The sequence below is a fragment of the Rhipicephalus sanguineus genome, chromosome 11 (genome assembly GCF_013339695.2).
Source record: "Rhipicephalus sanguineus isolate Rsan-2018 chromosome 11, BIME_Rsan_1.4, whole genome shotgun sequence".
Classification (NCBI taxonomy): domain Eukaryota; kingdom Metazoa; phylum Arthropoda; class Arachnida; order Ixodida; family Ixodidae; genus Rhipicephalus; species Rhipicephalus sanguineus.
In genome coordinates this window covers 86,339,671-86,367,031 of record NC_051186.1, presented here as the reverse complement: position 1 = coordinate 86,367,031, position 27,361 = coordinate 86,339,671, and the positions used below count along the sequence as shown (strand labels likewise).

Below are 27,361 nucleotides of genomic sequence, written 5' to 3'. Positions count from 1 at the left end.
AAAAGACATAGCATCCTCACTGGCCGATATCCGACGTAAATCGAGAGCGGCGTCCGGATGAGATGCGCTTCTTGCCACGGGGTGCCGCCACTCGCACTCACGGTACACGGTAGCCGCACTCGCGCACGCGAATCACAGCGAGAGAGCGATCGCGATTCATGAGGCGCGCCGACGTAACTTCTTTCCCCCGCGCCATCCCTCCCTGTGTCGTCACGACCAGTGCGCTCGTCGGCACGAGGAAAGAGAGAAAGCGCTGAGAGCGTGCGCCGAACCCTCGTAACTCCGCTAATTCTTGACGGATTCGAGAAATTTTTGCGGCAATCGTTTCGGGAGGCAGTAAACTCCGATACTGAGGTCATTACATCATTACATGGAAAAGTGTTTCATGACCCATTTAAAGGCGTTCGCCCCACGCAGATGAGCGCGCGCCTCTAAAGGCGTGGTCGATCGTACGCGCGATTATCTCGTGATGGCGGTGGTTTGTACGTCTTGTGCTCTCAGCACAAGTTTGCGTTGAGAGCACGAAGGTCACCTCGCTGACTGCAGCGGCCGCGTTTGCGAAAGGAGCGCGCTGCTCACACAAAAATAGGTCGCAATTCTGAGTGTTCGCGCTCATACACTGTATGTTCGTTCCATGCGTCCTTTCTGTTTGAGCAGCGCGTTGCAAGTTTCGAGCTGCTTACACTTCTTCGCGTGACATTTCAATTTACTGCTGTTCCATTCATTCCTTCGCGCTTGGGGTGAAAGAATGCGCAACAAACGCTCAACTACGTCTGTGAAGACACGTTTCACTTTCGTGTTATACCGATTCCTATGACAGAGGGATCAGCCATGTTTTCTTTTTAAAGACGATAGTTTCTCTTGGTCGGTCTGTCTTTCTGTCACACGATTCAGCCACCCGGGCAAAGTTTAAGCACTTGGTGAACGCCCAGCCTTCTTGAACTGGAAGCGGCGTTCATACTTGCGAACATTGTCCATCAAAAAACAAATAATACCCATATCTGAGGCGCAACATCAATGCGTAAGTATTAGGTGGCGTGTTTCTTTACCAGAAAATACATAGATACACAATTCTAAAGACCCTAGTGTTTCTTAGGCTGCGCTCGAAATGCGATGCTATGAGCCAGATGCAGCGATTCAACATACAGGAGGAGGACTCATGTAGAACGGCCGACAAAAGACTATCGTCTTTCGACGACATTTGCAGCGAAGCACCCAGGTACGCAGCCAATCTTTTTCGTTTTTTTTTTTCTTTTTTTAGCGAATACGAGCCTTTTTAGTACGAACGTTATGAACTGCAGCGTGTCCCACCAAACATCATACACATTCGTTTCTCATTAGGGCGAACGCCTCCTCACACGCGAAAATTCACCGGCGTCCCACGTCGGCGTCCCCCATCGGCGGCGTCTATACGAGTGATACAAAAAAATCAGGCGAAGCTTGCACTAAGCCTTTCAAAGCTTTTAACAGCGAAACTGGACGATTCTGAAGGCTAATATGGTTGTTTCTGGGTTGTCTGGGTCGTAGCTAGGTTTAGCTAGGTAATGCTAGGTTGTTTCTACGTTGATTCACAGCGCAGAGAGGTTCAAGTTGAACCACAGATAGTCACAGACACGTTACGGATGTCCAAACTCTAGAGACAGAACCTCGCGCTGAAACCAAGCGTTCGCACCTCTCATAGATCTACGGGCACTTCGTCGCTGGCGTAGGCCTTCCATCGCTTCGTGATCTTCTTGCCGCATCTGTTGCATTTTCCGTTGCAGTATTCTCTCCTTGTACGTACTCGGGATCTTCGGCTCGTCGCCGTCGCTTCGCAGCCATTTGTTAGGCTAACTGTTGCCTTCTTGCTTTTTAGTGTTAGTTGTGTGTAGTGGGATTACACCCAATTTCTGTGCTTCATATCCATTTATCACGATGACAGTTTTCTGAGAGGCGGCACAGTGGCACATACCCGTTCGATGACGATAGTTTTTCTTCATTTTTAGTAGCCAGTGGTGAGTAGTGGGATATACCCAATTTCTGTGGCGCGTACCCGCTTATGCTTATGATATTTTTTTGGTACGGGGTGAACAATATACGATTTGCGGAACAGCTTCGCTGTTAAAAATCATCATCACGTTATGACGTCATGGTGACATTAGAGATCGCGAAAATTTGCGACGTCATTATAGCGGTATTGTAACGTCACAGTGACGTAACGTGACGTAACGTCACATGATGACGTCATCACATGACAACGTAGCTTGGTCAAATGGGAGCCGGTCACGGAGGCAGTGCAAAACCAGGTGAGTTGGCTCCGATCACGGAGGCAGTGGAAAACCACGTTAGGTGCAGAAAGCCTTCAGAAAGTGGCGGGTCCGGAACAATACATCGAGTGAGAAGAAAAAGATCGCTTTCGCGTTCCAGTCGTCTTAGGTGAGTACGTAAGGGACCCTGTGAGTGTATGTTCAAGGTCCGACGGAAAAGGCAACTTGAATTTTAGCACTAAATATATATATTTTACGAAAGAGGTACTAGGAGTTAAGAATTTGCTTTCTGCCCTACGTTTTCCTTGGATCAGACAGATGATGTGTCAACAGTTCACAAAAGAAAATGCCGCGCTTACGTTTCTAAAACTCTTATTTTGCCGACCAAACTGAAACTACATACATGAGCTGTACGAAGGGAGCGAGAATCGTTCAGCTTTTACAAAAGACAAAAATAAAAGCACGAACATAACTAATAAAACAGCGTCATAAACAAAAAATAACAGATTAATCAATGCCAAACAACGACTATACGCTAGCGTCATGCGCCAGAAAAAGAAAGTAAAAGCGCATTCGTAAACCGACCTTTCTCTACCCACGTAGCGTTCAACATTATCAGTCTTGCAGCTGGCAGTGGCTTGTTTTTAACACTGTCGTAAACTCCCAGCACGTTTAAACGACGTCTCATCACCATAGTCGATATCACTCTATCGCGTGTACCGTCAGTGATACATGCGACAGCCTTTTTTCTTTACAAAGATCGCAGACAGCCCTTCTCCACTCCGCCTACAGAAACCGCCTTCTGCGAAGTCAAACCCTCTGTGTGACGTCAAAAGAACTCCTGTCGCGAAAGCTGCTCGTTCATTTTCCATTTCTCTCTAACGTGTTTAATACACAGTGGTGTTCGAGTAAACGGCTTCCTTCTGATCAGCCACGTTGGCTGTGAAGTAATGTGAAACGTGCTTTGGAAAGAGTTTGTTACATGGAAAGTAAATCGAAGACGAAAGAGGCATCGTAGCTGCGACACTTGCAATGGACACGGAAATGCCAGCTGAGGCGAGGGTGTATGAAGACAAGGAACCGCCTCGCGAGCAGAAGGTTCAACCTTACAGGTAAGAAACTCCGAGATACGAGTCTGGCGTGATTTTACCTTCCGTGAACGCCTGCGTGTGCTTTAACGTGTGTCACGTGTACGCGCGCGTAGCTTTTGTAAGGGGGCGTTGCGGGCGCTTGAACTAGTACTCACCATGTACGTTACTATTATAGATCTCTATATATTACTATCGACAGTATCGACAGCCATGTGAAAAGATTCGTGGAGGTAGAACGAGGTATCGCGCCAATCCCTGCTGATCGAGATGCACCACGCACAGCACAGGCGTGGGTACAGTACTTCATTAGGAGGGCCGAACTTCACCGCAGCACCCCCTCCCAATTGGTCGATTCCGAAAGAAGACAACTTTTGCAACGCACGAAAAATCGGAAATAAAGTGATGAAGTGCCTTTGGTCACCGACCTTTCGGGGGTAAAGTTTCCCCAGCAAACAGTTCTTGCAATCCAGAATCCGGAGGCCTCGGCTGCGTTATCGTCAAAAACCTGCATGGCAATAACCCCACACTTTAAACAACTACGGGACGGGTCAGACTTTGTAAAAGTATGCGGTAGAGTTACCCTCCTCCTCCCGGTATATTCTAATGGGGGGGGGGGGCAACTCCGGGCAGAGGCACAAAGGCCGCCTCCCTCTCCCCATTTGTGCACGCCTATGCGAGCATGCGTCAGGATGGTGTCCGCGCGTAATTGAACATATTGAAACAGATCATGCGTCTCGGAGTTCCTCTGGTGTTCCATTTTGGTATGGTGTTATATAACAGTGATTCCTGGATTTACCAACATTGCTATGACACTGTATGTGGCATCGGCGCACCGAAAGAGTTCCGTTACTGAACTGCACTGTATTGGTGAGACCGAAAAAGAAGGCGCACCGAACAACAAACATAGGAAACGAGGTAATTGTTATTGAACAAATTGTGGTATTGATGACGCACGTACTTGAGCCGAGGATATACATTCGCAGTTTGTTGTTTCAGCTGTGAAGTTGTGCGGAGAACGGGAGTGACAATTTGCGCATTTTATAGGGTTAACGATCAGAACACGATTTTTAAATTTCCAGATGGAAATGGACTCCAGGAAGGATCTACCACTGGGTACTTTCATTCACACTCGCCGCATATATCATGTGGCGGTACGCGAGCAATGAATACAGTAAGTGGACGTCAGCTTCAGTTTGATAGATAGATAGATAGATAGATAGATAGATAGATAGATAGATAGATAGATAGATAGATAGATAGATAGATAGATAGATAGATAGATAGATAGATAGATAGATAGATAGATAGATAGATAGATAGATAGATAGATAGATAGATAGATAGATAGATAGATAGATAGATAGATAGATAGATAGATAGATAGATAGATAGATAGATAGATAGATAGATAGATAGATAGATAGATAGATAGATAGATAGATAGATAGATAGATAGATAGATAGATACTTCTTGAGTTGGAAAAAAAACTCCTCGTTCTTTTTGTGGCACGCACGGACCTTTCAAAACAACACACCACTTTTGCCACTTGGGTCCTTCGCTCCAGCATCCAACTAGCACACCACTGATGCGACAGTATCCTGCTTTGGTAGCTATGGCTAAGCGTAGCCGTTACTCAATTTATGTATTTCATATTGTAATGGCTGACTACTCTGCTTGCAGTGACTACGACCTCGAGGGGACACTTGAACGTGCAACGTGCTTTGTGCGACTCCCTTCGATACAATCTTTTCCAGAAAGGTGCTCAATACTTCAGTAGCATATCTTCGCTTATATCGACACCTTCCCCGAGCTTTTCCCCCGCGAGTACTCTAAATGACTCCTTCTTACATTGGCAGCTAAAGACATATATTACCTACACCAGTCTTGAATCACACCGCTTCCGAACGATGGACCTTACTGTTCCTGCTGTATGAATATCTCACCATTTTATGGCAGTGCGATAGCCTACAACTTTACTTCTCCTTTAGATCACACATGCTTCGTATTTTGGGAAATTTGGTTCAGTGCGTTTTTTTACTGCTATAGTAACTACCGGAACAGTTCAAACGGAATTTTGCCATCGGTGTCGGCGCTGGTGTGGTGGCCGACACAGGGTCCAAGTGGAACAGAATCCTATCGCGCCGTGCGCGCAGTAGGCTGTCTAATCCAAAGAAAGCGCGGGAGTGAGCGCGCTACCTTCGCGTGTGGGAGGACGGTGTCAGTTATGAGCGCAGCCTGGCAGGGAACGAGGGTCTCAGGTGAACCAAGCGTCTCATTTTCTTGTCACCCTGTCCTCAACCGGACAGGCAATTGCCCAGCGCAGCGAAAGTCGGGAAAGACGGCGCACACCCTCCGCATTTGCAAGTAATCTACGGCGGTGCCAAAAGTTGAAGGAGCCACGATGCCTAGTCGCTTCCCGTGGCGCCCTCGGCCATCATCTCCCGATCCCCGCGCGCATAATGTCACTGTTCGCATTGTCTGAAAGGAGCGAGAGGCAAGGCTGAATAATGAGTATATGCAGATCTGGTTACTTCTGTTCGTGCTGTACTTTAGGCCAGCGTCGTGAAAGCGGGAGTTAGCTGTCAGCCGGTCACCGAGGGAAATGTGTTAGTGTTTGCCTGTGCATGCAGACACCATGCTCGTTAATTTAGCTAGTACGCGAACGTTTAGTGAAGCATGTAGGGCCTATAAAACCTGAAAATTTCCCATGGATCTATCTATCTATCTATCTATCTATCTATCTATCTATCTATCTATCTATCTATCTATCTATCTATCTATCTATCTATCTATCTATCTATCTATCTATCTATCTATCTATCTATCTATCTATCTATCTATCTATCTATCGCGCTCTCGACATCGTCTCCTTACTTGATACACCATAAAGGGGCAAATCAGGACGTTATTCACATGAATAACATGACATGTATGTCGCATACCTGATAAAACGCCTTTCCTCAGTCACGTGTGACGCATACCCGCATACCACGGTCCGTGCATTGCGGGTATGCGTCACACGTTATTCACCATATATATCAAACCAGGAACAGCAATATAACATTGCAAACTTTGTCAGACACTTTGCGTCGATTAAATAAGAGAAAGACTTGCCCTTGGCCATAGCTGGCGTTTTCAACGAAGCAGACAGACGTTGAGAAACGTACTGTAACCATCTCTAGCCAGCAACAATACGGTACAAATTGTAAATAAACGTATTAGATTGACGTTTGCTTGACATCAGTTACCGTGATTGCGCCTGTCTAACGTCAGTTGCGGTTGTAGTGCTGGTTATCGCCTCTATAACTCACCTAACTATAACTTTCCTATATATACTCCCCTAACCCAGCAAGTTGTAGTCTAGTGTTACTCGTCCCCACAGGAGTGGGCCAACGAACGCTGTTTACACTTGGTTTAAATAAAACTGACGTCTGTGTTGTAACATATCCGACGTTACGTCGTACCATAAACTGCCCTTTACACGCCAGTGCAGTTGACGTGCCTGGTAAGCCCACAACACTCACATAACTACTGAGTTTACACTAACCAGTCAATCCACCTCGTAAGATTTGGCTGAAATCGAAGAGAGAGAGATACAAGAGAAAAAGAGAATAAGAATAAAAGAAAGGCAGGGAGGTTAATCAGGGCTGAGCCCGGTAGGCTACCCTGCCCTGGGGAAGAGGAAGAGGGCAAGGAAAGTTATAGAGGAGGAGAGAAACGTCACTCTTCTAGCCGAGGTTACAGTCCCGCGTTTGGCATTACAAACGGCGAATCAGTCCGGTATCGTTGAGAAAACGCAACAGCGCTTTCGTTGCCTTTCGGAACTGTGATGGGCAGCCCGATGGCCCCAATATGTTCTCGACAGTGAAAGCGCTTCCGTCCTGTTGATTGAGAGCAGTGCTGAGGTGAGAGCCTCTCGTTTGCGTATGTCGGGCAGTAACACAAAAGGTGCTCAATAGTTTCATCAACGGCACAGTCGTTGCACTCGTCGTTGTCGGCCATCTCAATCTTAAAGGAATATAGGATAGGCAGGGAGGTTAATTAGACTGTGCGTCGAGTTTGCTACCCTACAAATCCAAGAAATCCGCCATAGGTACTCGCTGACTACTCGCATTAAATCGATTCCCGCAATGCGTGCGACTTCCCGAAATGCTTTTCTTTCTTGTTTTTGACGCGAAAGCATCTTATGCTCGGGGCAGTGTCCGGGGCAGTGTTCGTTCTGCGGCGTCCGCACCCATACTGCGCATGCACCAACTCTCTCCCCTCTCCTCGCGTGAGTGGGAGGAGGTAGGAGGAGGTGGCTTGAGTGCTGCCTCCGCATCGTTTCTCCTCTCCCGTTTCTCTCTCAAGCCACAGCTGTGCGCTCGTATATAATGCGGCGCGCGCTCGCTCCCGTTGCACTCTCCTTCGCAACGGCGCTATGGACGCTCGCGAAGCTGAACGTAAATGGCAACGCCGGCAAGCGTTGCACTCTCCTTCGCAACGGCGCCATGGGCGCTCGCGAAGCTGCAAGTAAACGGCTACGCCGGCAAGCGTATCTCGAAGCCGCGAGGCTGCGAAACCGCGCGTTCGCTGTACTTCCGTCATTCTCTCTGTGTGCAACGGTGTGCGAAACGCTATGGACAACGTCAACGTCGGCGCTAGTTGCAACGGCAGCGCCACCGCTGCGGAGCAGAGGATGGCTCGGGAAGCCGAAGGTAAACATCAGCGTCGGCAAGCGGTAATTGAAACGCCTCGACAACCACCGTCTCATAAGTCACATAAGAGAAACGGAAACCGGATGCGCACCCCCCGCGATGCTTTCGCATCCCACCATGGTTGCCCGTAGGCGGAGATGATGGGTAATTTTTTTCACGTTGCAATTGCAATAATTTTTGTTCTTCTTAGGTACATTTCTCGTGAAACAAATGCCGCATGCCTTCAGGAAGAGCCCTTACTGGTCTTCACAGAAAACAAGTAAGTTACTCGTAGTTCGTTGTATAAGGCATTATAGCTGCTGTTTCACCTCTGCCTTGCTGACTTTCATGATTTGATGCGTCTTCATAGAGAAGAACAATTAAGAGATGCGTTTCGACAGTTGCACTTATTGTATTTTCTACTGTATTGCACTAATAAATATGCATGCGCGCGCGTGTGTGTGCGTGAGTGCATGCGTGTGTGTGTGTGTGTGTGTGTGCGTGTGTGTGTGTGTGTGTGTGTGTGTGTGTGTGTGTGTGTGTGTGTGTGTGTGCGTGCGTGCGTGCGCCCCTGTGTCTGTCCCCTTCGCCTCACGTTAGCGTGAACCAGTTCTTCCTCAACATCGATTACTTTATGCAGTGGCCGTATTCAGTGTGAGCCGATAATATTCATATAACGCATGGCGAAATACATTGAAGACAAAGAGGACTGGGGTAAACAAAACATTCGTGAAGGAATTGGTGAGAGCAAAAAACAAGCAATTCTGTCTTTAACCACGTTTTCGGGTTCACGTGACAGTGTTTAGAAAGACAATGAACTGCCAGGGCACCGATTCAAAATGAACGTAAGGTATGCAGCAGACTTCACGCGCTTCCTCAAGACACTGGCATTTTAAGTGCCGAATACATTAGGGGGCCGGAATGTCGCATGCTGCCGTATGCTGTCATCGCTTGGCGTAACGCAGGCAAAACCACGCATAGCACATGTAGAATATCTTGAGCGCGCGCTCGCGCCAAGAATTCTTCTCCCTCTTGTTCTTCGAGAGCTTTGATGATGATATCAAGTGCGGCGCACTTTATGGGCCAGGGCTGTCGTATGCTGTCGTCACTTGGCGTAACGCAGGCACAACCATGTACAAATACAGAACAAAAGAGGAAGCAATCCAGAAATAGAGAAATAGAGAAAGAAAGAGAAAAAATTGGAAGATAAATAGAAATAAAGAGAAAAGAGACAAAAGAAAATGTAAAAGAGAAAGAGGAAGAAAGGGAGCAAGAACGAAAGAGAAAACCGAAGAGAAACAAAAACACCTGCCAGCTCCGCATTTGCTTCACCAGTGCTGCGAAGCTGCCTTAATATTTTTATATCTACAGCATATTACTTTGTCGACTACGACGATGTCACATTCCCGAACCGTAAAATATGTCGGGCCGGTTTTCGTGAAGCTATCGGTTGCTTTGTTTTCTGGATTGCTAACACGGCATGCGAAAATGTGCGCGGCGTTCAATGGCGACACCTACCAACCCGAGCACACACGAACCCCGTCATCATGGACCGCATATATCCCAAATTATATACAACTAATCTATGTCAGTATTGTAACACCAGAGCCACGCTTGATGACATCCTGTAGGCATGTCTGGCATTAATCAGCAATACTGGGGTCGCGGCCTCCAATGAAGGCTTTCGGGCGCGTTGGCGTACTGCGCTGCTCAGTTCTGGCCTGGACCAGCAACCTGGACCAGCAGGCCGGGGAAGCTGCCGGGAGACACGGCCCCTCCGTCAGCTTCTAGGTGGGAGTTCAGCCCACCAATCTGCCGGAAATTAATAAAGTTGTCCTCTCTCTCTCTCTCTCTCTCTCTCTCGCTCGTTAAGCGCCTACACCTATGGAAGAAAAAATAGGAGGGAGTGTGCCTAGCGTTCACAAGCCAACCTCCTCTGAAGCCGCTATACATCATCGTGCTCCATGCTCATGTCAGCATTCCCAGCATTTTCCTGTTTCATTTGTTATGACTGGGCTTCAATAATGTCGCGTGACGCTGCATCCTATTTTTTTTCATCCATGCTTACGCCTCCTCAGCGATCTCCGAATTTCCTGTTTAAATGGCGCCGCTGGCAAGCAGGTGGTGACGCTTGCGTCGACAACGGCCAGCGTCGTATTCAGCGACTCTAAAACCGCGATTCGTAACTTCGCTAACGCAAGGGTCTCGAAAGTGACGATAAGCATCTTTTTCGCGGAGACCGCGACGTTTATGTCATATGGACGCCCGCCCACTCCTCCCTCACGGGCAATGAAACCGCACACACCCTAGCTCGAGAGCTAGCGAAGCGAGAAGGCGCAGGAATGACGCGCAGCCCGCGTGCGGAGAGAGACCGCACGGTCACATACAACGAAATCACCAAGCACTACAGATTAGGGAGGCATCATTCCTCCCACCACACTCCTCATTAAATAAGCAGCAGTTGACAGCGTGGCGCGTATTACAAACAAGCACCTTCCCAAAACCATTCACTTATAGTCATTGTTACGGAGATCTCCACTCAGACAGATGTAAACACTGCAACCAGCGGGCTGACCTCAAACACATTATCTGGGCTTGTCCCAACATCGTGAAGGGGCCAGCAACACATGCATGAATGCGGAGCAGTGGGAGACCGCGCTGCTTAGCTCGACATGGAGGGCCAACTACAAGATATCAGGCAAGTTGAAGATGCCGCTAGGGGGCCCAAGGACTCCTAGCTGCCCATCTAAGGCAAGGGAAATAAACTGCTCTGACACCTGCCGCTTCAGTAAAAGTTGATTTTGCATGCTTGCGCCATAAAAAAAAACTCAGTATCGTTCGCCATGCAGTTCAAGCGATCATAGAACGTTATTACGGATTGTATGCGGATAATTTCAGGAAATACTAGGTTTTGTAGCAATAATAATAATAATAATAATAATAATAATAATAATAATAATAATAATAATAATAATAATAATAATAATAATAATATTAATAATAATAATAATGAGAAGAAGAAGAAAATGATGACTTTCTGAGGTTTTGCGTGCCAAAACCAGGAAATGATTATTACGAACGTCGTAGTTGAAGGCTCCGGATTAAATATCGACCATCTTGGATTCTTCAGCGAGCGCCCCATTCTAGCACGCGGTGTTTTTTTTTTTTTAAAGCGAAACCCTCAGATGCCTCATCAAACGCGAAAATTCACCGGCGTCCCTCGTTCGCGGCGTCGGCGCCAACGTGAGTGATGCAAAAATTATTCATCATGTGATGACGTCACAATATGACGTCATCATTACGTCACAGATCCTTGTGGCGACTACATAGTTCTGACGCATGTCACTGTTCCACCGAAAACTCACCGACGCTGCTTCTTTCGCCCACGCAGGACGTGATGAATTGGGGATGGCAGACCACGAGTACGTCATGATCAACGCGTGGAAGTGGTACCTCTTGCATCCCGTGCTTGGCCGGTTGACAGCCTACGCGACACCATCGGTGAACACTCTTATATATCACAGCATGCCAAATAACTCAAGCTTTTCTTTCCGCACCAATGTAATGCGCAAGAAGTTACCTTAAGAAGTTACCTTATCTCAGACTTAGCAATAATACCATTACGGTAGCGAAAGCACATTACTTGTATTGATTTTTCTGTAATGAGTAATATATAAATAATAATCTTTGCTAGGGTGGTAATTTAGTGATGTAATGCATTACTTCGAGCAAATAATTAGGGAAAAATTACTCATTATTTCCTCAATTACTTCAGACGAAAATATTGTATGTTCACTTCACTTAAGGCATCAAGATTTTACCATAACAGGAAAGAAACACAGCAAAAACAAGTTAACTTTGAGTGCTAACCCTCATGCGCGGGAAATTGAACTAAGATCTCCGATGTTTCAATGTATATGTGCGCTAAATAAAGCGTACATGAGTTAGTGCACGAATGGCTGAGCCTTCGTTAAAGTAATTTTCATCGCCTGTCAAAAGCAATAGTAAGGTAATATATTATTTCGGGCAGCTATAATTTGTAATGTAATTTCAGCTGCATTTTAGTAGCACTTAGCACATTTCTCTGTCTTCATAAGATTACCTTAATATTAGGCTCTGTTGCCTCACGTATCTCCGCAATATTTTCATTAAGCCTTCAAGTATAAACAGCGTTATCGCACTAGGCGAACGCTTTCTCTCCCCTAGTGCGCTCAAAGCTACACAGGGGGAGGGGCTGCCGAAGGGCCGATGCGCTGCTTAAAAGTTGTTTCATCACACTTCGTGCTCCTTAGTATCTTTTTATTTTTTATTTTTTTTGGGAGGGGGGTGCATAACTGGGCGGTACTTCCGGGACGTTCACTCGCGTTGCCGGCACGTGGCGCCGCTCTGTGGCGAATGCGGTACCTACATAGCGTGGCACGTCGTCTGCCCGCCCTTCAGAAAAACAGCCAATACTTTTCGGGCCCGGTTGTTGAGTGGTTGTTGACGACATGGCGAAGGGGAGAGCAAGTGATCTTTGACAATATTTATATACACCAAGTTGTAGCTTTCCGCGGTATGTTGCGCGACGATGTTTGACAGGAAGGTTCACAGGAGCCATGGCTTCAGCTTGGCGATGCTTTTCTACGTTCAAAATTATTGCGAGGGCCCCATGACAGCGGCCGGCATCTATCGCTTCATTATGTGTCAATATCCTTATCACCATCGTCACAAACCTTGAATACGCCCACTTCAGGGAAAAGGCATCTCCCATATCTCTCTAATTAACCCGATCCTGTGTTTGCTGCGGTCACGTTATCAGCACAATGTTCCTAATCTCATCTCCTCACCTAACTTTCTGCCTACGCCTAGCCCGCTTCCCTTCTCTTGGAATCCAGTCCGTTACTCTGAATGACTAGAGATCAGGGGCGCAGCCAGAATTTTTTTTCGGGAGGGGGGGGTCGACCATACTTTACGTATGTTTGTGTGTGCGTTTGTATGTGTGCCTGTATATATGCGCAAGGCAAATTGAAAAATTTCGTAGGGGTTGAATGCCCCAACCCCCCCTGGCTACGCCCCTGCTAGAGATTATCTTGCCTACGCGCTCCGTGCCCTGCCCCTTTCTTCTTTATTTCGCCTATGATATCCTTGTATCCACCGCTTATGTTATGTACAATATAGTTCGGCATGAAGAGCCAAAAAAAATGAGGCGAAGCTTGCCCTAAGCCGCGCAAGGCTTGAAAATAGCGAAACTGGACGATTCTGAAGACTAATCTGGTTGCTTCTAAGTTGTTTCTAGGCATTACCTATTTACGCAGGTTCTACGTTACTCTTAGGTTTGTGCTAGGCTTTAGCTTAGTGATGCTAGGTTACTTCTACGTTGATTCTCAACGCACAGAGGTTAGGGTAAACCACAGACAGTCACAGACACGAAATGGCTGTCCAAACTCTAGAGACATAACCTCGTGGTGAAACCAAGCTTTGGCACCTCTCATAGATCTACGGGCACGTTGTCGTTGGCGTAGGCCTTCTATAGCTTCGGGGTCTTCTCGCAGCCACCGACGCCTTTCCCGTTCCGTAGTGTTCCCTCCTTGTACGTACTCGCTATATTCGGCTCGCCGCCGTCGCTTCGCAGCCATTTGCTGGACTAGCTGTTGCCTTCTTTTTAGTGGAAGTTGTGTGTAGTGGGATTACACCCAATTTCTTTGACACCTACCCGTTCATGATTATGATAGTTTTTCGAAAGGCCGCACAGTGGCACATACCCGTTTGACGACGACAGTTTTCTTCTTCATTTTCAGTGCACCAGTGGTGAGTAGTGGGATTTACCCAATTTCTGTGGCGCATACCCATTTATGATGATGATAATGTTGTAGCGTTAGCTACACTGGCCCAGCGCAGCCAGTTTCGCGTGGATCCTCAAGCGCCGTGCTGGCCATGCGCTAGGAGAAGTGATGTCACGAATCGGAGCCGGCAACTCCCGCGCACTCCGGCGCCGCCGCGCGCGACAAGAGGAGTGACGTCGTAGCCGTGGCAGACGTATTGGCGCCGGCACACGCGCCGCTATTCGCCTTCGCATTGCAGTCCCCGTCTGATACTGCGCTGGAGCCGCTTGATAGCGCCTCTGACTGGCGTTTGCCAGTGTGGTATAGCCATGGAGAAGGAGAGCGCAAATGCTGCTCAACGGCGCAGAAGAGCGGGGAAGCTCCACTCATCGGATCCCGAAGTAGTTGCCGGGCAAAATAAATATACATGTGCCACATAATACGTATACCGTGTGTGTGTCATTGGAGCAGCAGTAAGCATGATAATCAAGCTAATCCTAGACAATCAGGAAAGCTAAGAATATTTAGCTCTGCATTTGCTAACGCTGCGTTATCCTGGCATAGCCGAGCTAAGCCACTGCAACATTTTTTGGGGTACGGGGTGAACAAGGATCTATTTGCTGAACAGCTTCGCGGCTCAAATCACAATTCCTGAATACGTTTCTACATACCCACCTTCTCATTATCTCGGCTCTGACGTCGCGCAGCTGGTACCCGTCTTCTACGCTGCCTACTCATCCCTCTTCGTGGCCTTCCACTTCGGCTGGGAAGTGACTCTGCTGTACCTGGGCCAACACGCCGCGTTTTACGCAGCCGCAGCAATGCGTATCCCTGTACTCTGCTACGCGGTCGCCATCGTCATCCACTGCCAGAAGTTTGTTCTTCCTTTTGAGCCTTTCGAGGTGAGTCAATGAACTATCATGCGGCAGAGTTAATGCGTCACTCGTCTTCTTTTTTTTTTCCACTTGGATATCATTTGCATGGAAAGTCGAGGCGCACTACTGTGTCGCTGTTGACGGCGCATGCAAAGATTTCACGCGGAACGGTGTGATCAGGGGTTTTCAGGGATGAGACCTAGAAAGAGAGAGAAAACATTTATTAACTTAAAATGAAACAGCACGGTCCTTCGATTGGCTCTAAGTGTGGCTGGGGTCCTCAGTCCAGGACCTCCTGAGCCGCGGCTGCCTGTGCGCGCTCTTGGGACGATATCTAGCTGTTCCCGTGAATTTAGGCTTGAGAGCGGTACCTACCTCTCTTGTGTGGTGGAGTGAGTGAGTGAGTGAGTGAAACAACTTTATTCGGTCCACAATAGACGCGAGTAAACTCAACATCACCTGGCTAGGCCTACTCGGCGACCATCAGGTCAAACCTGACGGCCCTCGCGCTGGCCCTCTGGACGGCCAGGATTTGAGAGGTCTGGTCCTGGGCCTTAATGAGTCTTTTCATTTCCGCTTGGGTACGAGCTTGTCCTGTGGGGATGCGCCTCTGCCGGTCCCTTTCACCCATGTGTGGTGGAGTGAAAGTTTATTAATAATAATTTGCGTGGTTTTACGTGCTAAAATCAAGACGTGATTATGAGACATGCCGTAGTGGAGAGCTCCGGAAATTTCGACCGTCTGGTCTTCTTTAACGTGCACTGACACCGCACGGTACATGGGCTCTAGAACTTCGCCTCCATCGAAATGCGATCGCCGTGGCCGGGATCGAACCCGTGACCTTCGGGTCAGCAGCCGAGCACCGTAACCACTCTACCGCTGCGGCGAACAAGTGAGAGTTTGGAGTGTTAGCGCATATGAACTAACACGCCCAAGTTCGAGGTCTGCGTAAAACCAACCTCGCACCGCAAAGCCGTCAAAATACTGGGACGCAACACAAGCGAAACACAAATGAAGGACGCATATTTTCGCTATAATACATGCACAAACTGTAATGATAAAAACATAAATAACTCAACGCCCTCATTATGGGCACTAACAGACAATAATGCCGAGGAAAGTATAGGGATGTTATTAGTGGCAAATGTAAAGTAAATGTGAAGAATGAAAAGTGGACGAAAAGATAACTTGCCGCGGCAGGGACCGAACCTGCGACCTTCGTAATAACGCGTCCGATGCTCTACCGGGTCAGCAGCCGAACACTGTAACCACTCTACCAGCGCGGCGAACAAGTCAGAGTTGGGAGTGTTAACGCATATGAACTAACACGCCCAAGGTAGAGCATGGGACGGGTTCCTCGAAGGTCGCAGGTTCGGTCCCTGCCCGCGGCAAGTTATCTTTTCGTCCACTTTTCTTTCTTCACATTTACTTTACATTTGCCACTAATAACATCCCCTATACTTTCCTTGGCATTACTGTCTGCTAGTCCTCAATAATATTGTGTATAACAAAGAAAAACGAGCCCTTAAAATTAACACTTCTTTCCTTCAACGCCCTCATAGCCTTAACAAAGACTAAAAGTTGGCAGAATTGTTCCTCCTTTTCGTGGTGCCCCACCTGCTTTCATTATTTAACCCACATATCTGATTATGCTAGTACTGCATTAAGCAGCAGATAGCCTCATTTCCTGCATTTTGATCGCGTCCGTTGCCGTTGAGATTGTCTTGCTTTCCAGTACATGTTTCCCAGGTACGGCCTGATGCCTACAGGGCAGCCTTTGTCGCCTTCCACTGGAACCTCATGCGCGGACTCAGCTTCAGCCTTGACTTTGTCAAATCCGAGCGCCAGAAGCAAGGCGAGGAGAGCAGCCGTAGGTGGCCGCCGTACTGGCAATCGCTCGCCTACGTGATCTACCTACCCACGATGTACCTGGGACCACCACAGAACTACGACGACTACCTCGTCCAGGTATATTGCAAAAGCTATATATTTTTTACTGTTAACGTAACATTCGCTTAGACCATGGTATGCTCCCGAAAGATCTTGGGACCGTAGCTGAGAGATGATTCCACTTGGGAAGCCTCGGCACCGTTAGATATACAAGTTTTAATGCAGCGGACAAAAAAGAAATTGAGGCAACAACAACACCTTTCGAGCACAACGTCATGCGACGCATTGCATGGATACAAACAACTGAATGAGATTTAACTCTTGTATACCAAGTTATAACGAGCGAAGGGCATGCTTGGGTTAGCTTTGCAAACGCTATGCACACAGTGCCTCATTAAACCTTCGCGTGGTCACGTGGTACTGCAGCGGCGCCGCTCTGAGCGAGCGCAGCTGCGACGCCTCCCCGCAGCGGATTACGTGGTGGATTACGCTTCGGCTGCCCAAGGTCATTGCGCCGCGATGAATGACCTCGGGAGATATACAAATGCATTAAATACAAATAAAATATAAATAAAGATTTCTGTGTGTATCCTACGCGCCGATGTACGCCTCGTCCAATATCTATACATATTGCTTGCATGCGCCGACAGCCACGAAAAAAGAAGTGTAGCGGCTTCTTACGAGCAACAGCTGTATGTTAGGTATACATATTGTAACGCTGAAACCACACGACGTCCACACAACAGGAAAGAACACTATATTTCAAACACAAACATGGCACCGTCGCCTTAGCTTCACTTCATCCTCTTCGTCTTCCTGTAGTACGCCTACCCGTACCATGTGGCTTTCTTCCTCGTCATCCAGTTGGCTACAACAACACGTAACATCTTTCCACCGGGGATGGGGGGGGGGCGGAACGGGGCGATAATTGGTGGCGGAGCAGCTGGGCAGAGAAGGTTGTACCCTTCCTCGGAAGGTTGACAGTTCCCTTTAGCAAATGACTGCATTATTGTCGTATAAGTAGACCACAGTTCGAAAATGCGCGCTTTGACGAGACAGTCACGCGCAGCGGTCTTTCCTTGCGGTGTCGAGCCACCTTGCTGTATGTAACAGATGACGTTGAGTCCATGGGCAGAACGTTAGTGACAGTGTCCGCCGCCTCGTGTTCGCGCTCCTGCGTACGCCGAACATTCTTGAGATCGTCGGCGTAGCTCTGCCAATCATGCGTTCTACTGTTCTCGGCCCCCAGTGCGACAGTATCTACGGTTAGATGGTTGTCCGGGTCAAGCATGAGTGCACCGCTCACACGGCTGGAAAAGTGAACAGTCCTCCTTACCAAGCAGTTTCTCAGCTTGGAATTATCACCGCCATAGATCTCGTTCAGCTGTGTGGCATCCGCATGCTCCTCACCTGGGCTCCTCGCATACACGCACTCACTGCGCGGGTTCAGCAGAAAGTCATTGCAGCGCGTCTGTGACAACAGCTTCTGAACGAAGGGTTTGTAGGAAATTGGTGCAGGTTGCGACAGAAGCTGCGCCTTGACTGGTTCACCGCTACCGCAGGCATCCTGCTGTCGCTCCGTCATCATCCCACTGAGACTCCCGTCTGACGGCTTGGACCTCGGTGCGCTAGCCTCGTTGGCAACTGTTGTCACAGTAGTGGACAGCAGCAAGTCTCGGCTGTTGCAATCAGTAACTTGACTTGGGAAGTTACCTTGAGTAGTTTCCGCCGAAACGATGAAGAGCTGCTGAGAAGAGGCCGCAAAAGGAATTTTGGGCTGTTCGTCATCTGGTTCCAGCCCTTGTTGCGATGGCGTTGATGTCTTCTCAGTAGACTCGCTGACAGCACAGCTCTCGACCAACGGTGAAGGCGCCACCTCATATTCTCTCTCCCCATCGTCATGCACTCTCACACAGTCTCCGCTATCTGACCCCCCTCGCTCCCACAGACCAGTGCTTCCGTCAACAATGCTCTGCTCCTCAACGCTGCCCCGTTCTTGAACCTTTGACGTTTCACCTATGTTCTCGTCAGCACACTGCACTTCCTTTCCCAAAACACAGCGAAGAAACTCTTCGAACCTGCGCAGCTGCCTGCGGTCCAGCTCTTCCAGCGCTTCCTCCATGGAACTCACCAATTCGTCCCTCAGTCCATCCATCGCTCGCATCCCACCGCTGCCACCAAATGTAACGCTGAAACCACACGACGTCCACACAACAGGAAAGAACACTATATTTCAAACACAAACATGGCACCGTCGCCTTAGCTTCACTTCATCCTCTTCGTCTTCCTGTAGTACGCCTACCCGTACCATGTGGCTTTCTTCCGCACACGTTTCGTCGTCTACCGCGACGTCAAAGCTTCGTCGTCCCTGTTATGGCCCCCGGACCTAAGCCAACGGACAGGCGTACGACACAGACCACTCGATCCCTCCCGCTCGAGTTGGTCTCACGTTTTGCACTCACGAGTATTTCGACGGGCTTTACAGGCGCAGGCTCCTTTCCCAAGCGTCATCACCCCTGAATAGAAGCCAAAGTGCCAGGCCGGGGGAGCGCTTGTGCCCATTTTACCGGTGGGTGACCGGCGGCGGTGGGATTCGAACCCGCGACCTCCCGCAGCCGAAGCGGACACTTTACCACGAGGCCACGACTGCGCACCACCGTCCGGACGACACCAGTACTGCGGAGCTTCTTCGGAAGGCTCGCTTTAGAGCGCACCTGGCCATAGCGCATCACCAGGCGAAATTCCGCTCGCCTTCCCTTGAGAATTACACCCCTTTCAAACCGGGAGACATAGTGCTGGTTAGACGCACCCAGCGTGCTCGACAGCGCTGCCAGAAGTTTATTCCCCGGTTTTCGGGTCCATTTCGGGTGGTGAAAGCCCTAGGCCCTGTTACGTTCCGCTTGGAAGTTATTCCAGAACTGGGCACCAAAAGACGAAACCGTGTTTTTCCCGCCCAGCAAGACAGTTGAAACTTTATGTGCCGCGTGATTTTGTATTCCCCCCTCTTCGTCTTCAAGCTCCGACTCTGGGGGAGAGGGGGTGGCGAATGTAGTGGATCATACCAACGAAGTGACTGGGTAGTGGATCATACCAACGAAGTGACTGGCGCGTGAAGGGGAGTCTAGTGAAAGAGAACGAAAAGGATGGAGTTGTGTTGGACCGTGTTTGTCTGAGTTGCTCTCGTACGTTACAATATATTTAAGCCATGCTACCATACCTCCACGATAAACAAAAATTCTGCAGGCGACACTAGTCCTTGACTTATGTGCCAGCTAGTGACAGTCGCACGTCGGCGTTCGTGGGGGCTGGTGTATTCCTTGGGTTAAATTTGTGTTTCTTGCACTGCCTAAGCGGATCTCTGAGGCCATGTAGAAAGAAGCTCTAGTTGAGATCTGCTCCTCCAGGTGCCGCAGCGATCCCAGCTGCTCACTAGAAAATAGTCTTTTTCTTTCAATCAACTCATTCAATTAATTGTTAATAATTACTTCAGCTGGAAACATATATTTCGAAATAGTTTTATTTTCTTAAAACACATATTCTGACTATTCGAACAGTCGCAGTTAAGTGCTCGACCGGAAGTGCTTGGGAGAGCAACGAGAGTGTCACTCGTTCTTTGTGCCTCTACAAAAGCTAAGCTACTGAGATGACACGTATTACGCATTTACCATAGGCAGTTGCCATGAACGCTCGATACGCGAGTCGCGAAAACAGCGCCTAATTTACAGAACATCTATCTAACCTTTGTCTAAAGCTGTCTATCTTTAAAGAGTGCGCGTGCGTCTACGCAGCTGAACAAGACAAGACCCAGCTGCACGCCCATGGTTATTGCTGGAGCCATCGCGAGGTTGCTTCGTTCCGGCGCCCACTTCTTCCTCATGGAATTTATGGGTCACTTCTTCTACAGGTAAAGTAACTTGGGTCGCATTGTTGTTCGACATTATTAGTTTCAACGTAGTACAACAGACAGTTTGATCGTAGCGGATATTCAAATTTCAATGCTTTACATGGGGTCGTACTTTGTGAGGATCCTTTGCGATTTTCGTACCTCTTAATTATAGTCGTTGGAAATGTAGCAAGTTTGGCTAGTTAGAACATACCCATGACGGCCAGCGCAAACAATACATGAAACACAGGAAAGCACACGACACAGGCGCTGTCTATCAACTGAACGCTTAATGAAAAAACGTGGCATATTTGAACAAAAAGGGAGCCACTGACACGCAGCTGAACAAAACCTCTGCAGTATCGAGGCACAAGGACCAGCGGACGCGTGAAATTGCAGAAGCACTTGAAATATTACAATGAAAGACAAGTGCGTGGGCCGGTCATCAATAGATCTCACTGATGCTGATGTGTTTTTATATGCAACATACGTTATTAGAAGATAGGTCTGGGCTGACACGGTTGTGTCAGTGCCACCCTTTCATTTCAAGTATGCCACATTTTATTGCGATGGCAATTGTATGGACACTCTCGACGGGATTTTGCCGTCGCATCGCCGTTGCGTCGCCGTCGTGTTCGGTATAAAGTCCACCTCGATTGCATCCCCCTGCACATCGTATGTTTTACCCGCGAGTAAAAGCGTCGAGCGGGGCCCACGAACGCGGCTGAAGCAGAGATCAAACGAGCCGGCCCATCTCCGTCACTCGGAGGGCGCATGCGATAACTTCACCCCGGGTGCGAGGCCTGCCGTCGATTGCTGCTCAAGCAGAGAGGAAACGCCCCGCCCGTTTTGAAAAAGAATGAAAGCATGGGGGGGGGGGGGTCGTTCGAGCAGCAATTGTGAACTTTGAACAAAAGGGCGTGCTCGCGATCGCTGGCGCGCGCGCTATCTCGGCAGGCATCAGCGGACGGCTTGAATACCCTTCTACGTGCTGTGTTGTCAACTCGAAGAGACTGTGCGAAATCCGCTTCTCTCCTTGGAGCAGCCGTATTCTCTTAAACCAGCGTTTTGTCGAGTTACGCGAGACTGGATCTAAAAGAGTTAGCTGCCAGCATTACTTCAAATAACATTATAATTTGTTGCTATCGCATTCATTGCTTCGCCCTTGCAGTAAAATTCTGATTCTTTAATTAAACTTTCAGTTGATATACAGCACCTCTGTCGCGCACTTTCTTGTGTTTTGTGTCTAGTTTGCGCTGGCCGTCATGAGCTAGTGGTTGGCTCGCATCAAACTACGCCTCGGCTCTCATGAAAATTTATTCCACGATATGTGAAATCAAAAACATTTTTAAAGCTGTGACGTAACACGTACTTACCTAGTGTACAATCTGCAGCCGGATTCCTTGGGGGTGCTTTCATGGTAGGCTGTGTCATTATAGGTTAAGAAAGACTTTACCGATGTTACGCAGAAAGTTATCAAGTGCTGAAACCTTGGACCTCTTACATGCGAAGAGAGTGCATATACACATTCGGACTCAGTCGCTATCACCCTAACTCTCACAGCACAAGGTCATCGGAATACCACAATGAAAAAGCTAAATACAGGCTATGCGATCGCTTATGCAGTTGTGACGTCCATAAAAAGTATCACTTTACCCTCTCTTGTTAATATGTTGGAAACTGCGCTATAAGACGGAACGAAATGACAACACAGATCACTGCACTGACTAAAATCTTTTCCGCTTATCGTTTTTTTATTTGTCTCCTACTCCCCTAGTGTAGATTAGAAAGCTTCTTTCTCTATTCTGGTTAACCTCCCTGCCGTTCTCCGTTGTTTTCTTCCTCCCCATTGAAGGTATGAGATACGTGTTTCCACTATCAGCCTTTCTGGAAAAAAGCAAGGAATGTACTCGGTCATTTCCGCGCGAGATAACCATACTGCCGCCGTTATGATAAAGATTAAGTAACACCAAGTTGCTCTCAGCACTGCGTTGTTCCTTTTCGCCGTCCTCTGTCCGTTATGTATGACTCAAAATCGACCAGACAACCATGGCGATCCGCAGCTCATAATATTCTTCCCCCTCTCTCTTTTTTTTTCTATGATTGAAATATCAATGCGTCTTCCTGCCTTGGATTCGCAGTGCGGCGATGTCCATGTGGCCCTGGATGGCCCACAGCCTCGACCTGTTCAGCCTTGTGGGCTACGGCATGTCCCTGCTGTTCTTATTCTACATGCGCTACCTCTTCACCTACAGCTTCGCTGGTGCCCTGGCAAACGCGGAGGGCATCGAGGTTCCCCCGCACTCTCCGTGCATAGCCAGAATGCACCGGTGTTCGCACTTTTGGAGGTGAGTGGAAACCCGAACCGGTTGGTTACTCGCAGAAATGGACCTCGATGACCAACCTTGTCCGCTTAACGTCTTCACAGTCGAAAAAAAAAAATTCACCGCCCAAGGCATTCCGTACAGATGGTCAAACAGCAAGGCTGAAACGTGCAGCCCCGGTGTTTATCACGAGCTGGCATCTATCGACGCGTCTTCTGTTGTAGCGTTTCATTTCTATATCACCATGTTTTAGAGATACGTGCCTTAAGCTTTGCGCTTGTTGACGTGAGCTTAAATGAGATTAAGAACATCTAAAGAATTTTAATGGCAGCGATTCATACTACGGCAGGTATCATCTCTAGTTATATATTCCGACAAAACCTGAAAAGAAACCAGTGCTAGCGCGGAGACTCCTAGAGGTAGCATATGCTAGCATTCCTTCTTCATTCGAGTTTCTGCGCACTCACGGACTCACAGACTCATGAACCGCCGCAATTTTCCACATGCCAGCCATATACAGCTAAGCTGTAAAATTGCTTCTCGTGCTTCAATGTGGGGAAGGCATAGCCTAAAACACGACGAGGACAGGGAAGTAGGCACTACGGTTGCTTCAGAATAGAGCCGGTCCTTTTAACTTCATTCCTTTGTCTTGTTTTGTACTATCATTAAAACAGTACCTAACGTGAAAAGTCCCAATCCCTTTAAGCAATGCTAAGAAGAGGACAGGTAAAAGACTATGCTCTCCCGAGGAACGCATTTACTTACTTTAACGTTCTCAATTGATTGCATTCATCCAGCCCATACCATTCACGGTCAGACACTGACAATTGCCCCGCCACGGTGGTCTAGTGGTTATGGCGCTCGACTGCTGACCCGCAGGTCGCGGGATCGAATCCCGGCCGCGGTGGCTGCATTTTCGATGGAGGCGAAAATGTTTGAGGCCCGTGTACTTAGATTTAGGTGCACGTTAAAGAACCACAGGTGGTCGAAGTTTACGGAGCCCTTCACTACGGCGTCTCTCATAATCATATGGTGGTTTTGGCACGTTAAACCCCAGATATTATTATTATTAGACACTGACAATCCATAAGCAACCACGAAGCTTTCGGGTCTCGTTATAGCCACGGAAACCAGAAGCTTCTCTGGCTAATATTCCTGCCTTCGGCCTTTCTTTTTCCTCTTTATCTGTTTTCTCCTCTCGACATAGGGGGAGAGTGGCTTCTTCTTTAAAAGAAAGATATAGATTAAGCCCAGCTCCCTTCTTGTTTGCCATTTTTGCGTCGGAATCGCAGCCGCATTTATTATCATGAATTCCATTTTTCAGGTACTTCGACCGTGGCATGCACAAATGGATCCGAAGGTATGCGAGTGAGCATATGAAAACATCAAAATTCTCAACGCGCGAACAATGTATGAGTTATTTGCTCTAATTTCATTTAGTGCCCAACTGTAACATCACTAGGTGCGGAGGGTAGTGAGATAACTGTAATTAAAAAATAAACAGACGAGAAACGGGTGACATTTCATCACGGTACAAATGGCTTGCACTGACGTCACCGAAATCGACATGTTGCAGTACCAGCATGCTGGGACGCGAAGTTTGTGATGTCACGTTAATGTTATCAGCTCATCGCATGCGCGTTATTTGGTCATTCATGCACAGAGACCACTGCGTTCCGGCCAAGTCATTATAAGATTGAAGCAGGTTAACCGGATCGAGGTTATGCCGTCTTGACGTCATCATAGCCGCCATGTTGGAGCATCAGTACTTTAAAATGCTGTGTCCATGACGTTACGTGAAAACTATGAATATCAACGAATCTGATATCTCTGGCTTCGAATAAAAAGCTTTGTCAAGTATGGTTCAAAAGCACGAACGTTGCTTAAGCATTACGAAGACTGTTACAAGTATGTCCCAAGAAATGTTTTTTACAATATTTCAACCGGTCAAAGCAATCATCTTCCACCATTCGGTTTAGTTTTCCTTGGTCTATTTGAAAAGACTCGAACACAGTTTTCAGTGACAGCTAATGCTGCCAAAGTTAAACTAAACCTGAATCGGACATTGTAAACGCAACTGAAGGAGAAGTGTGCGCTGCTTAGCATAGTAATATTTGACCTCAAATTATCAAAGTTTCGCACCGTGCCGACGTTTCCGGTGGAATACTGCAGTCATGTTAGAAACGATGTAAACGTTGCGCGTGCTGCACTCAGTTACATAGTGTGTTTAATGCTGTCTCCTCTGCTGGAGTTGTTCCAGTACAATCAAGGTCTTCGCGGTACTCGATCGTTGTCATCTGGTCCATGCTGTCGCAGCAATGTTTCTCCGTTGCACGACATCAGTCGCCTTATCTGGCTTGCCGCATACGCTTGGCGTTTCGTGCCCGATCTTATTTAGTGTTTGCCGCCCGTGCGCTCCCTTCTTCAGTTTTCGTGAGCCAGTGCGGTGTGTAGTGGTGTCTCCTAAATTCCGTGGCACACGCTTGAGCTAAGGGGCTTTTGCACACACATAAAGACGGAATGCCCTACAGACATACACAAGTTCGCTGTGAAACAGAGCGAGTAATTCAAATTTGCTACCAGGTGCAAAGCTGGTAGTGTACAACGGTGTAGTCAGTGTAACGTAGTCTCGTCCACTTCTACCTGCTTCTCGTGGGTTCCCAATAATAGAACTAAAAGAAACAATGCCTATTTATGTATTTAAGCAAAGGCAAAAATGTTTATATTCAATGTAAAACTGTTGAGAACCACCAAGTTTGTTAACTCTCTGTGTTTCATGAGTTTATTAGTAACCACTGAAATATTTGACGCTGTATTTCTTACATGTAATATGTTGAAATTGATTTTTATTATCATACGCTCGCTGTATTCATTTTTGTAGTGTATTAACAAGGGAGGTTCCGCCTGCGGTTTGTAACCTTGGGACCTCCTTCTGCGTGTTTACCTGTATTGTATTCTCTTATCATTTTATTAATATTGATTGATTGATTGATTGATTGATTGATTGATTGATTGATTGATTGATTGATTGATTGATTGATTGATTGATTGATTGATTGATTGATTGATTGATTGATTGATTGATTGGATACCGCATAGTTTCCAGCCCTGCTACTTGTCGTTGCGGTGCCGTCTGTATCCGTAGGTACATCTACGAGCCTGTCGTGGGCAGCAGTCGCAGAGCCCACCGGTTGGCGCTGGGTACGGCGGTGGCGTTCACTTTTACCTGGGTCTGGCACAGCATGCACGGGCACGACGGCATCTGGTGCGCACTAAGCGTGCTTGGCATTGTCCTCGAGGTGATCACCATTGAGATAATGAAGTGGACGCCCGTCAAGAAGTTCCAGGTATGTATTCGGCGGTATTCCAACGACACGCGTGGTAAAGAATCGCGAAACTGCACAACGATCAAAAGAAGAGGTGAAAATTTAATGGCGTTTCAACTCCCCATACGAGACCTTCTTCACAAGGTAAACGAGGCTGCCGCATGGGGAGCCGAAACGTCATTTCATTTTCACTTCTTCTCTTGATCGATGTGCAGTTGCGCGATTTCTCAGCATGTTCTTTCCCGGTCAGACGGATTGCCGTCAAACCTTGCATTTCCACACGCGTGTTAGAATACTAGTGTACCGCCCGATTTACGGCATAGTCGAGAGTTCGACAAAAGTTCGTCTGGTAAGGCATTGGATGAAATGCAACATGGCCACTCACTAAGTATGATGAACTACGTATGGGTTCCTGGTTCACTGAGCTGGACTGGAAGTCGTTGTCAATTCAGAATTGAAAATTGATAATTCGTGAGACTTGGTCAGTGACCGTGTTTCATTTCTCGATTTACGACAACGCGCGGATGCCGACATGGACACGGACCAAGCATTGAACATTCTGCGAGTGTTTAAAAAAATCACCTTATGTTGAAGAAAGACATTAAAGCGCGCACAAGGGCCTTTCGGGCCATTGAGCTGAGATAGACGTGATTTCTAAGTGAAGTGTATAAAAACGTGGAAATCATGCCAGAAGCACATATACGAGTCAAGCTACGAAGCATATATATCGACAGAGTTAAGAACTCAGCTGACACTTTCATTCCTTGAACGCCAAGGTAAATGAGATAGCTGAATTTTTTATTGCATATTTATGGAGATTCACACAGTGTCAACCAGCTAACGCTCAGAATCAGAGATTCACACACGGCGTAACTCGAGAAATAGATGGATATTTCACTAACCATAGCGCACAGTCTGGTATTCGTAATTGTAGCGGATGCTGTATAGTGCATAGTTCATTCAAAGCAGTATGCGTCAGGATTTTGCCAGGTTTGGCTACATTTCACCAATTAGGCAAATGTTTTTAGGCTAGTAGTGGCAGAGAAAACGACTTGGCCACTTGAATACTTTCTTGCTCACTAGATATGAAACAATTTACTACAATATCCAAGACGCTTCTTCTCGCGTCACTAGCCTAAAAAAGTAGCCTAAATGCCGCAAATTCGCTATACGCTTATTAAGCCGTCATCAGAACGGATCTGCAAGGCAGCAAAGAGGTTGGATTCGCTTGATCACTGTAGCTTT

At 47.7% G+C, this 27,361-nt stretch overlaps 1 protein-coding gene and 1 non-coding gene across 2 annotated transcripts in view; both read left to right on the top strand.

The window, feature by feature from the left end:
• Positions 1–27,361, top strand: part of LOC119373851 (protein-cysteine N-palmitoyltransferase Rasp) — a 67,787-nt gene that overhangs the window by 35,419 nt on the left and 5,007 nt on the right. The window contains exon 10 of the mRNA XM_049410944.1: positions 25,936–26,137. Coding sequence (XP_049266901.1) covers positions 25,936–26,137 — 202 coding nt within the window. The remainder of the gene's footprint in view (positions 1–25,935; positions 26,138–27,361) is intronic.
• On the top strand, positions 3,115–8,275 carry LOC119373853 (uncharacterized). Its single transcript, XR_007414394.1, has 3 exons — positions 3,115–3,358; positions 4,417–4,508; positions 8,226–8,275. It is a non-coding gene; the product is annotated as an uncharacterized LOC119373853 (transcript).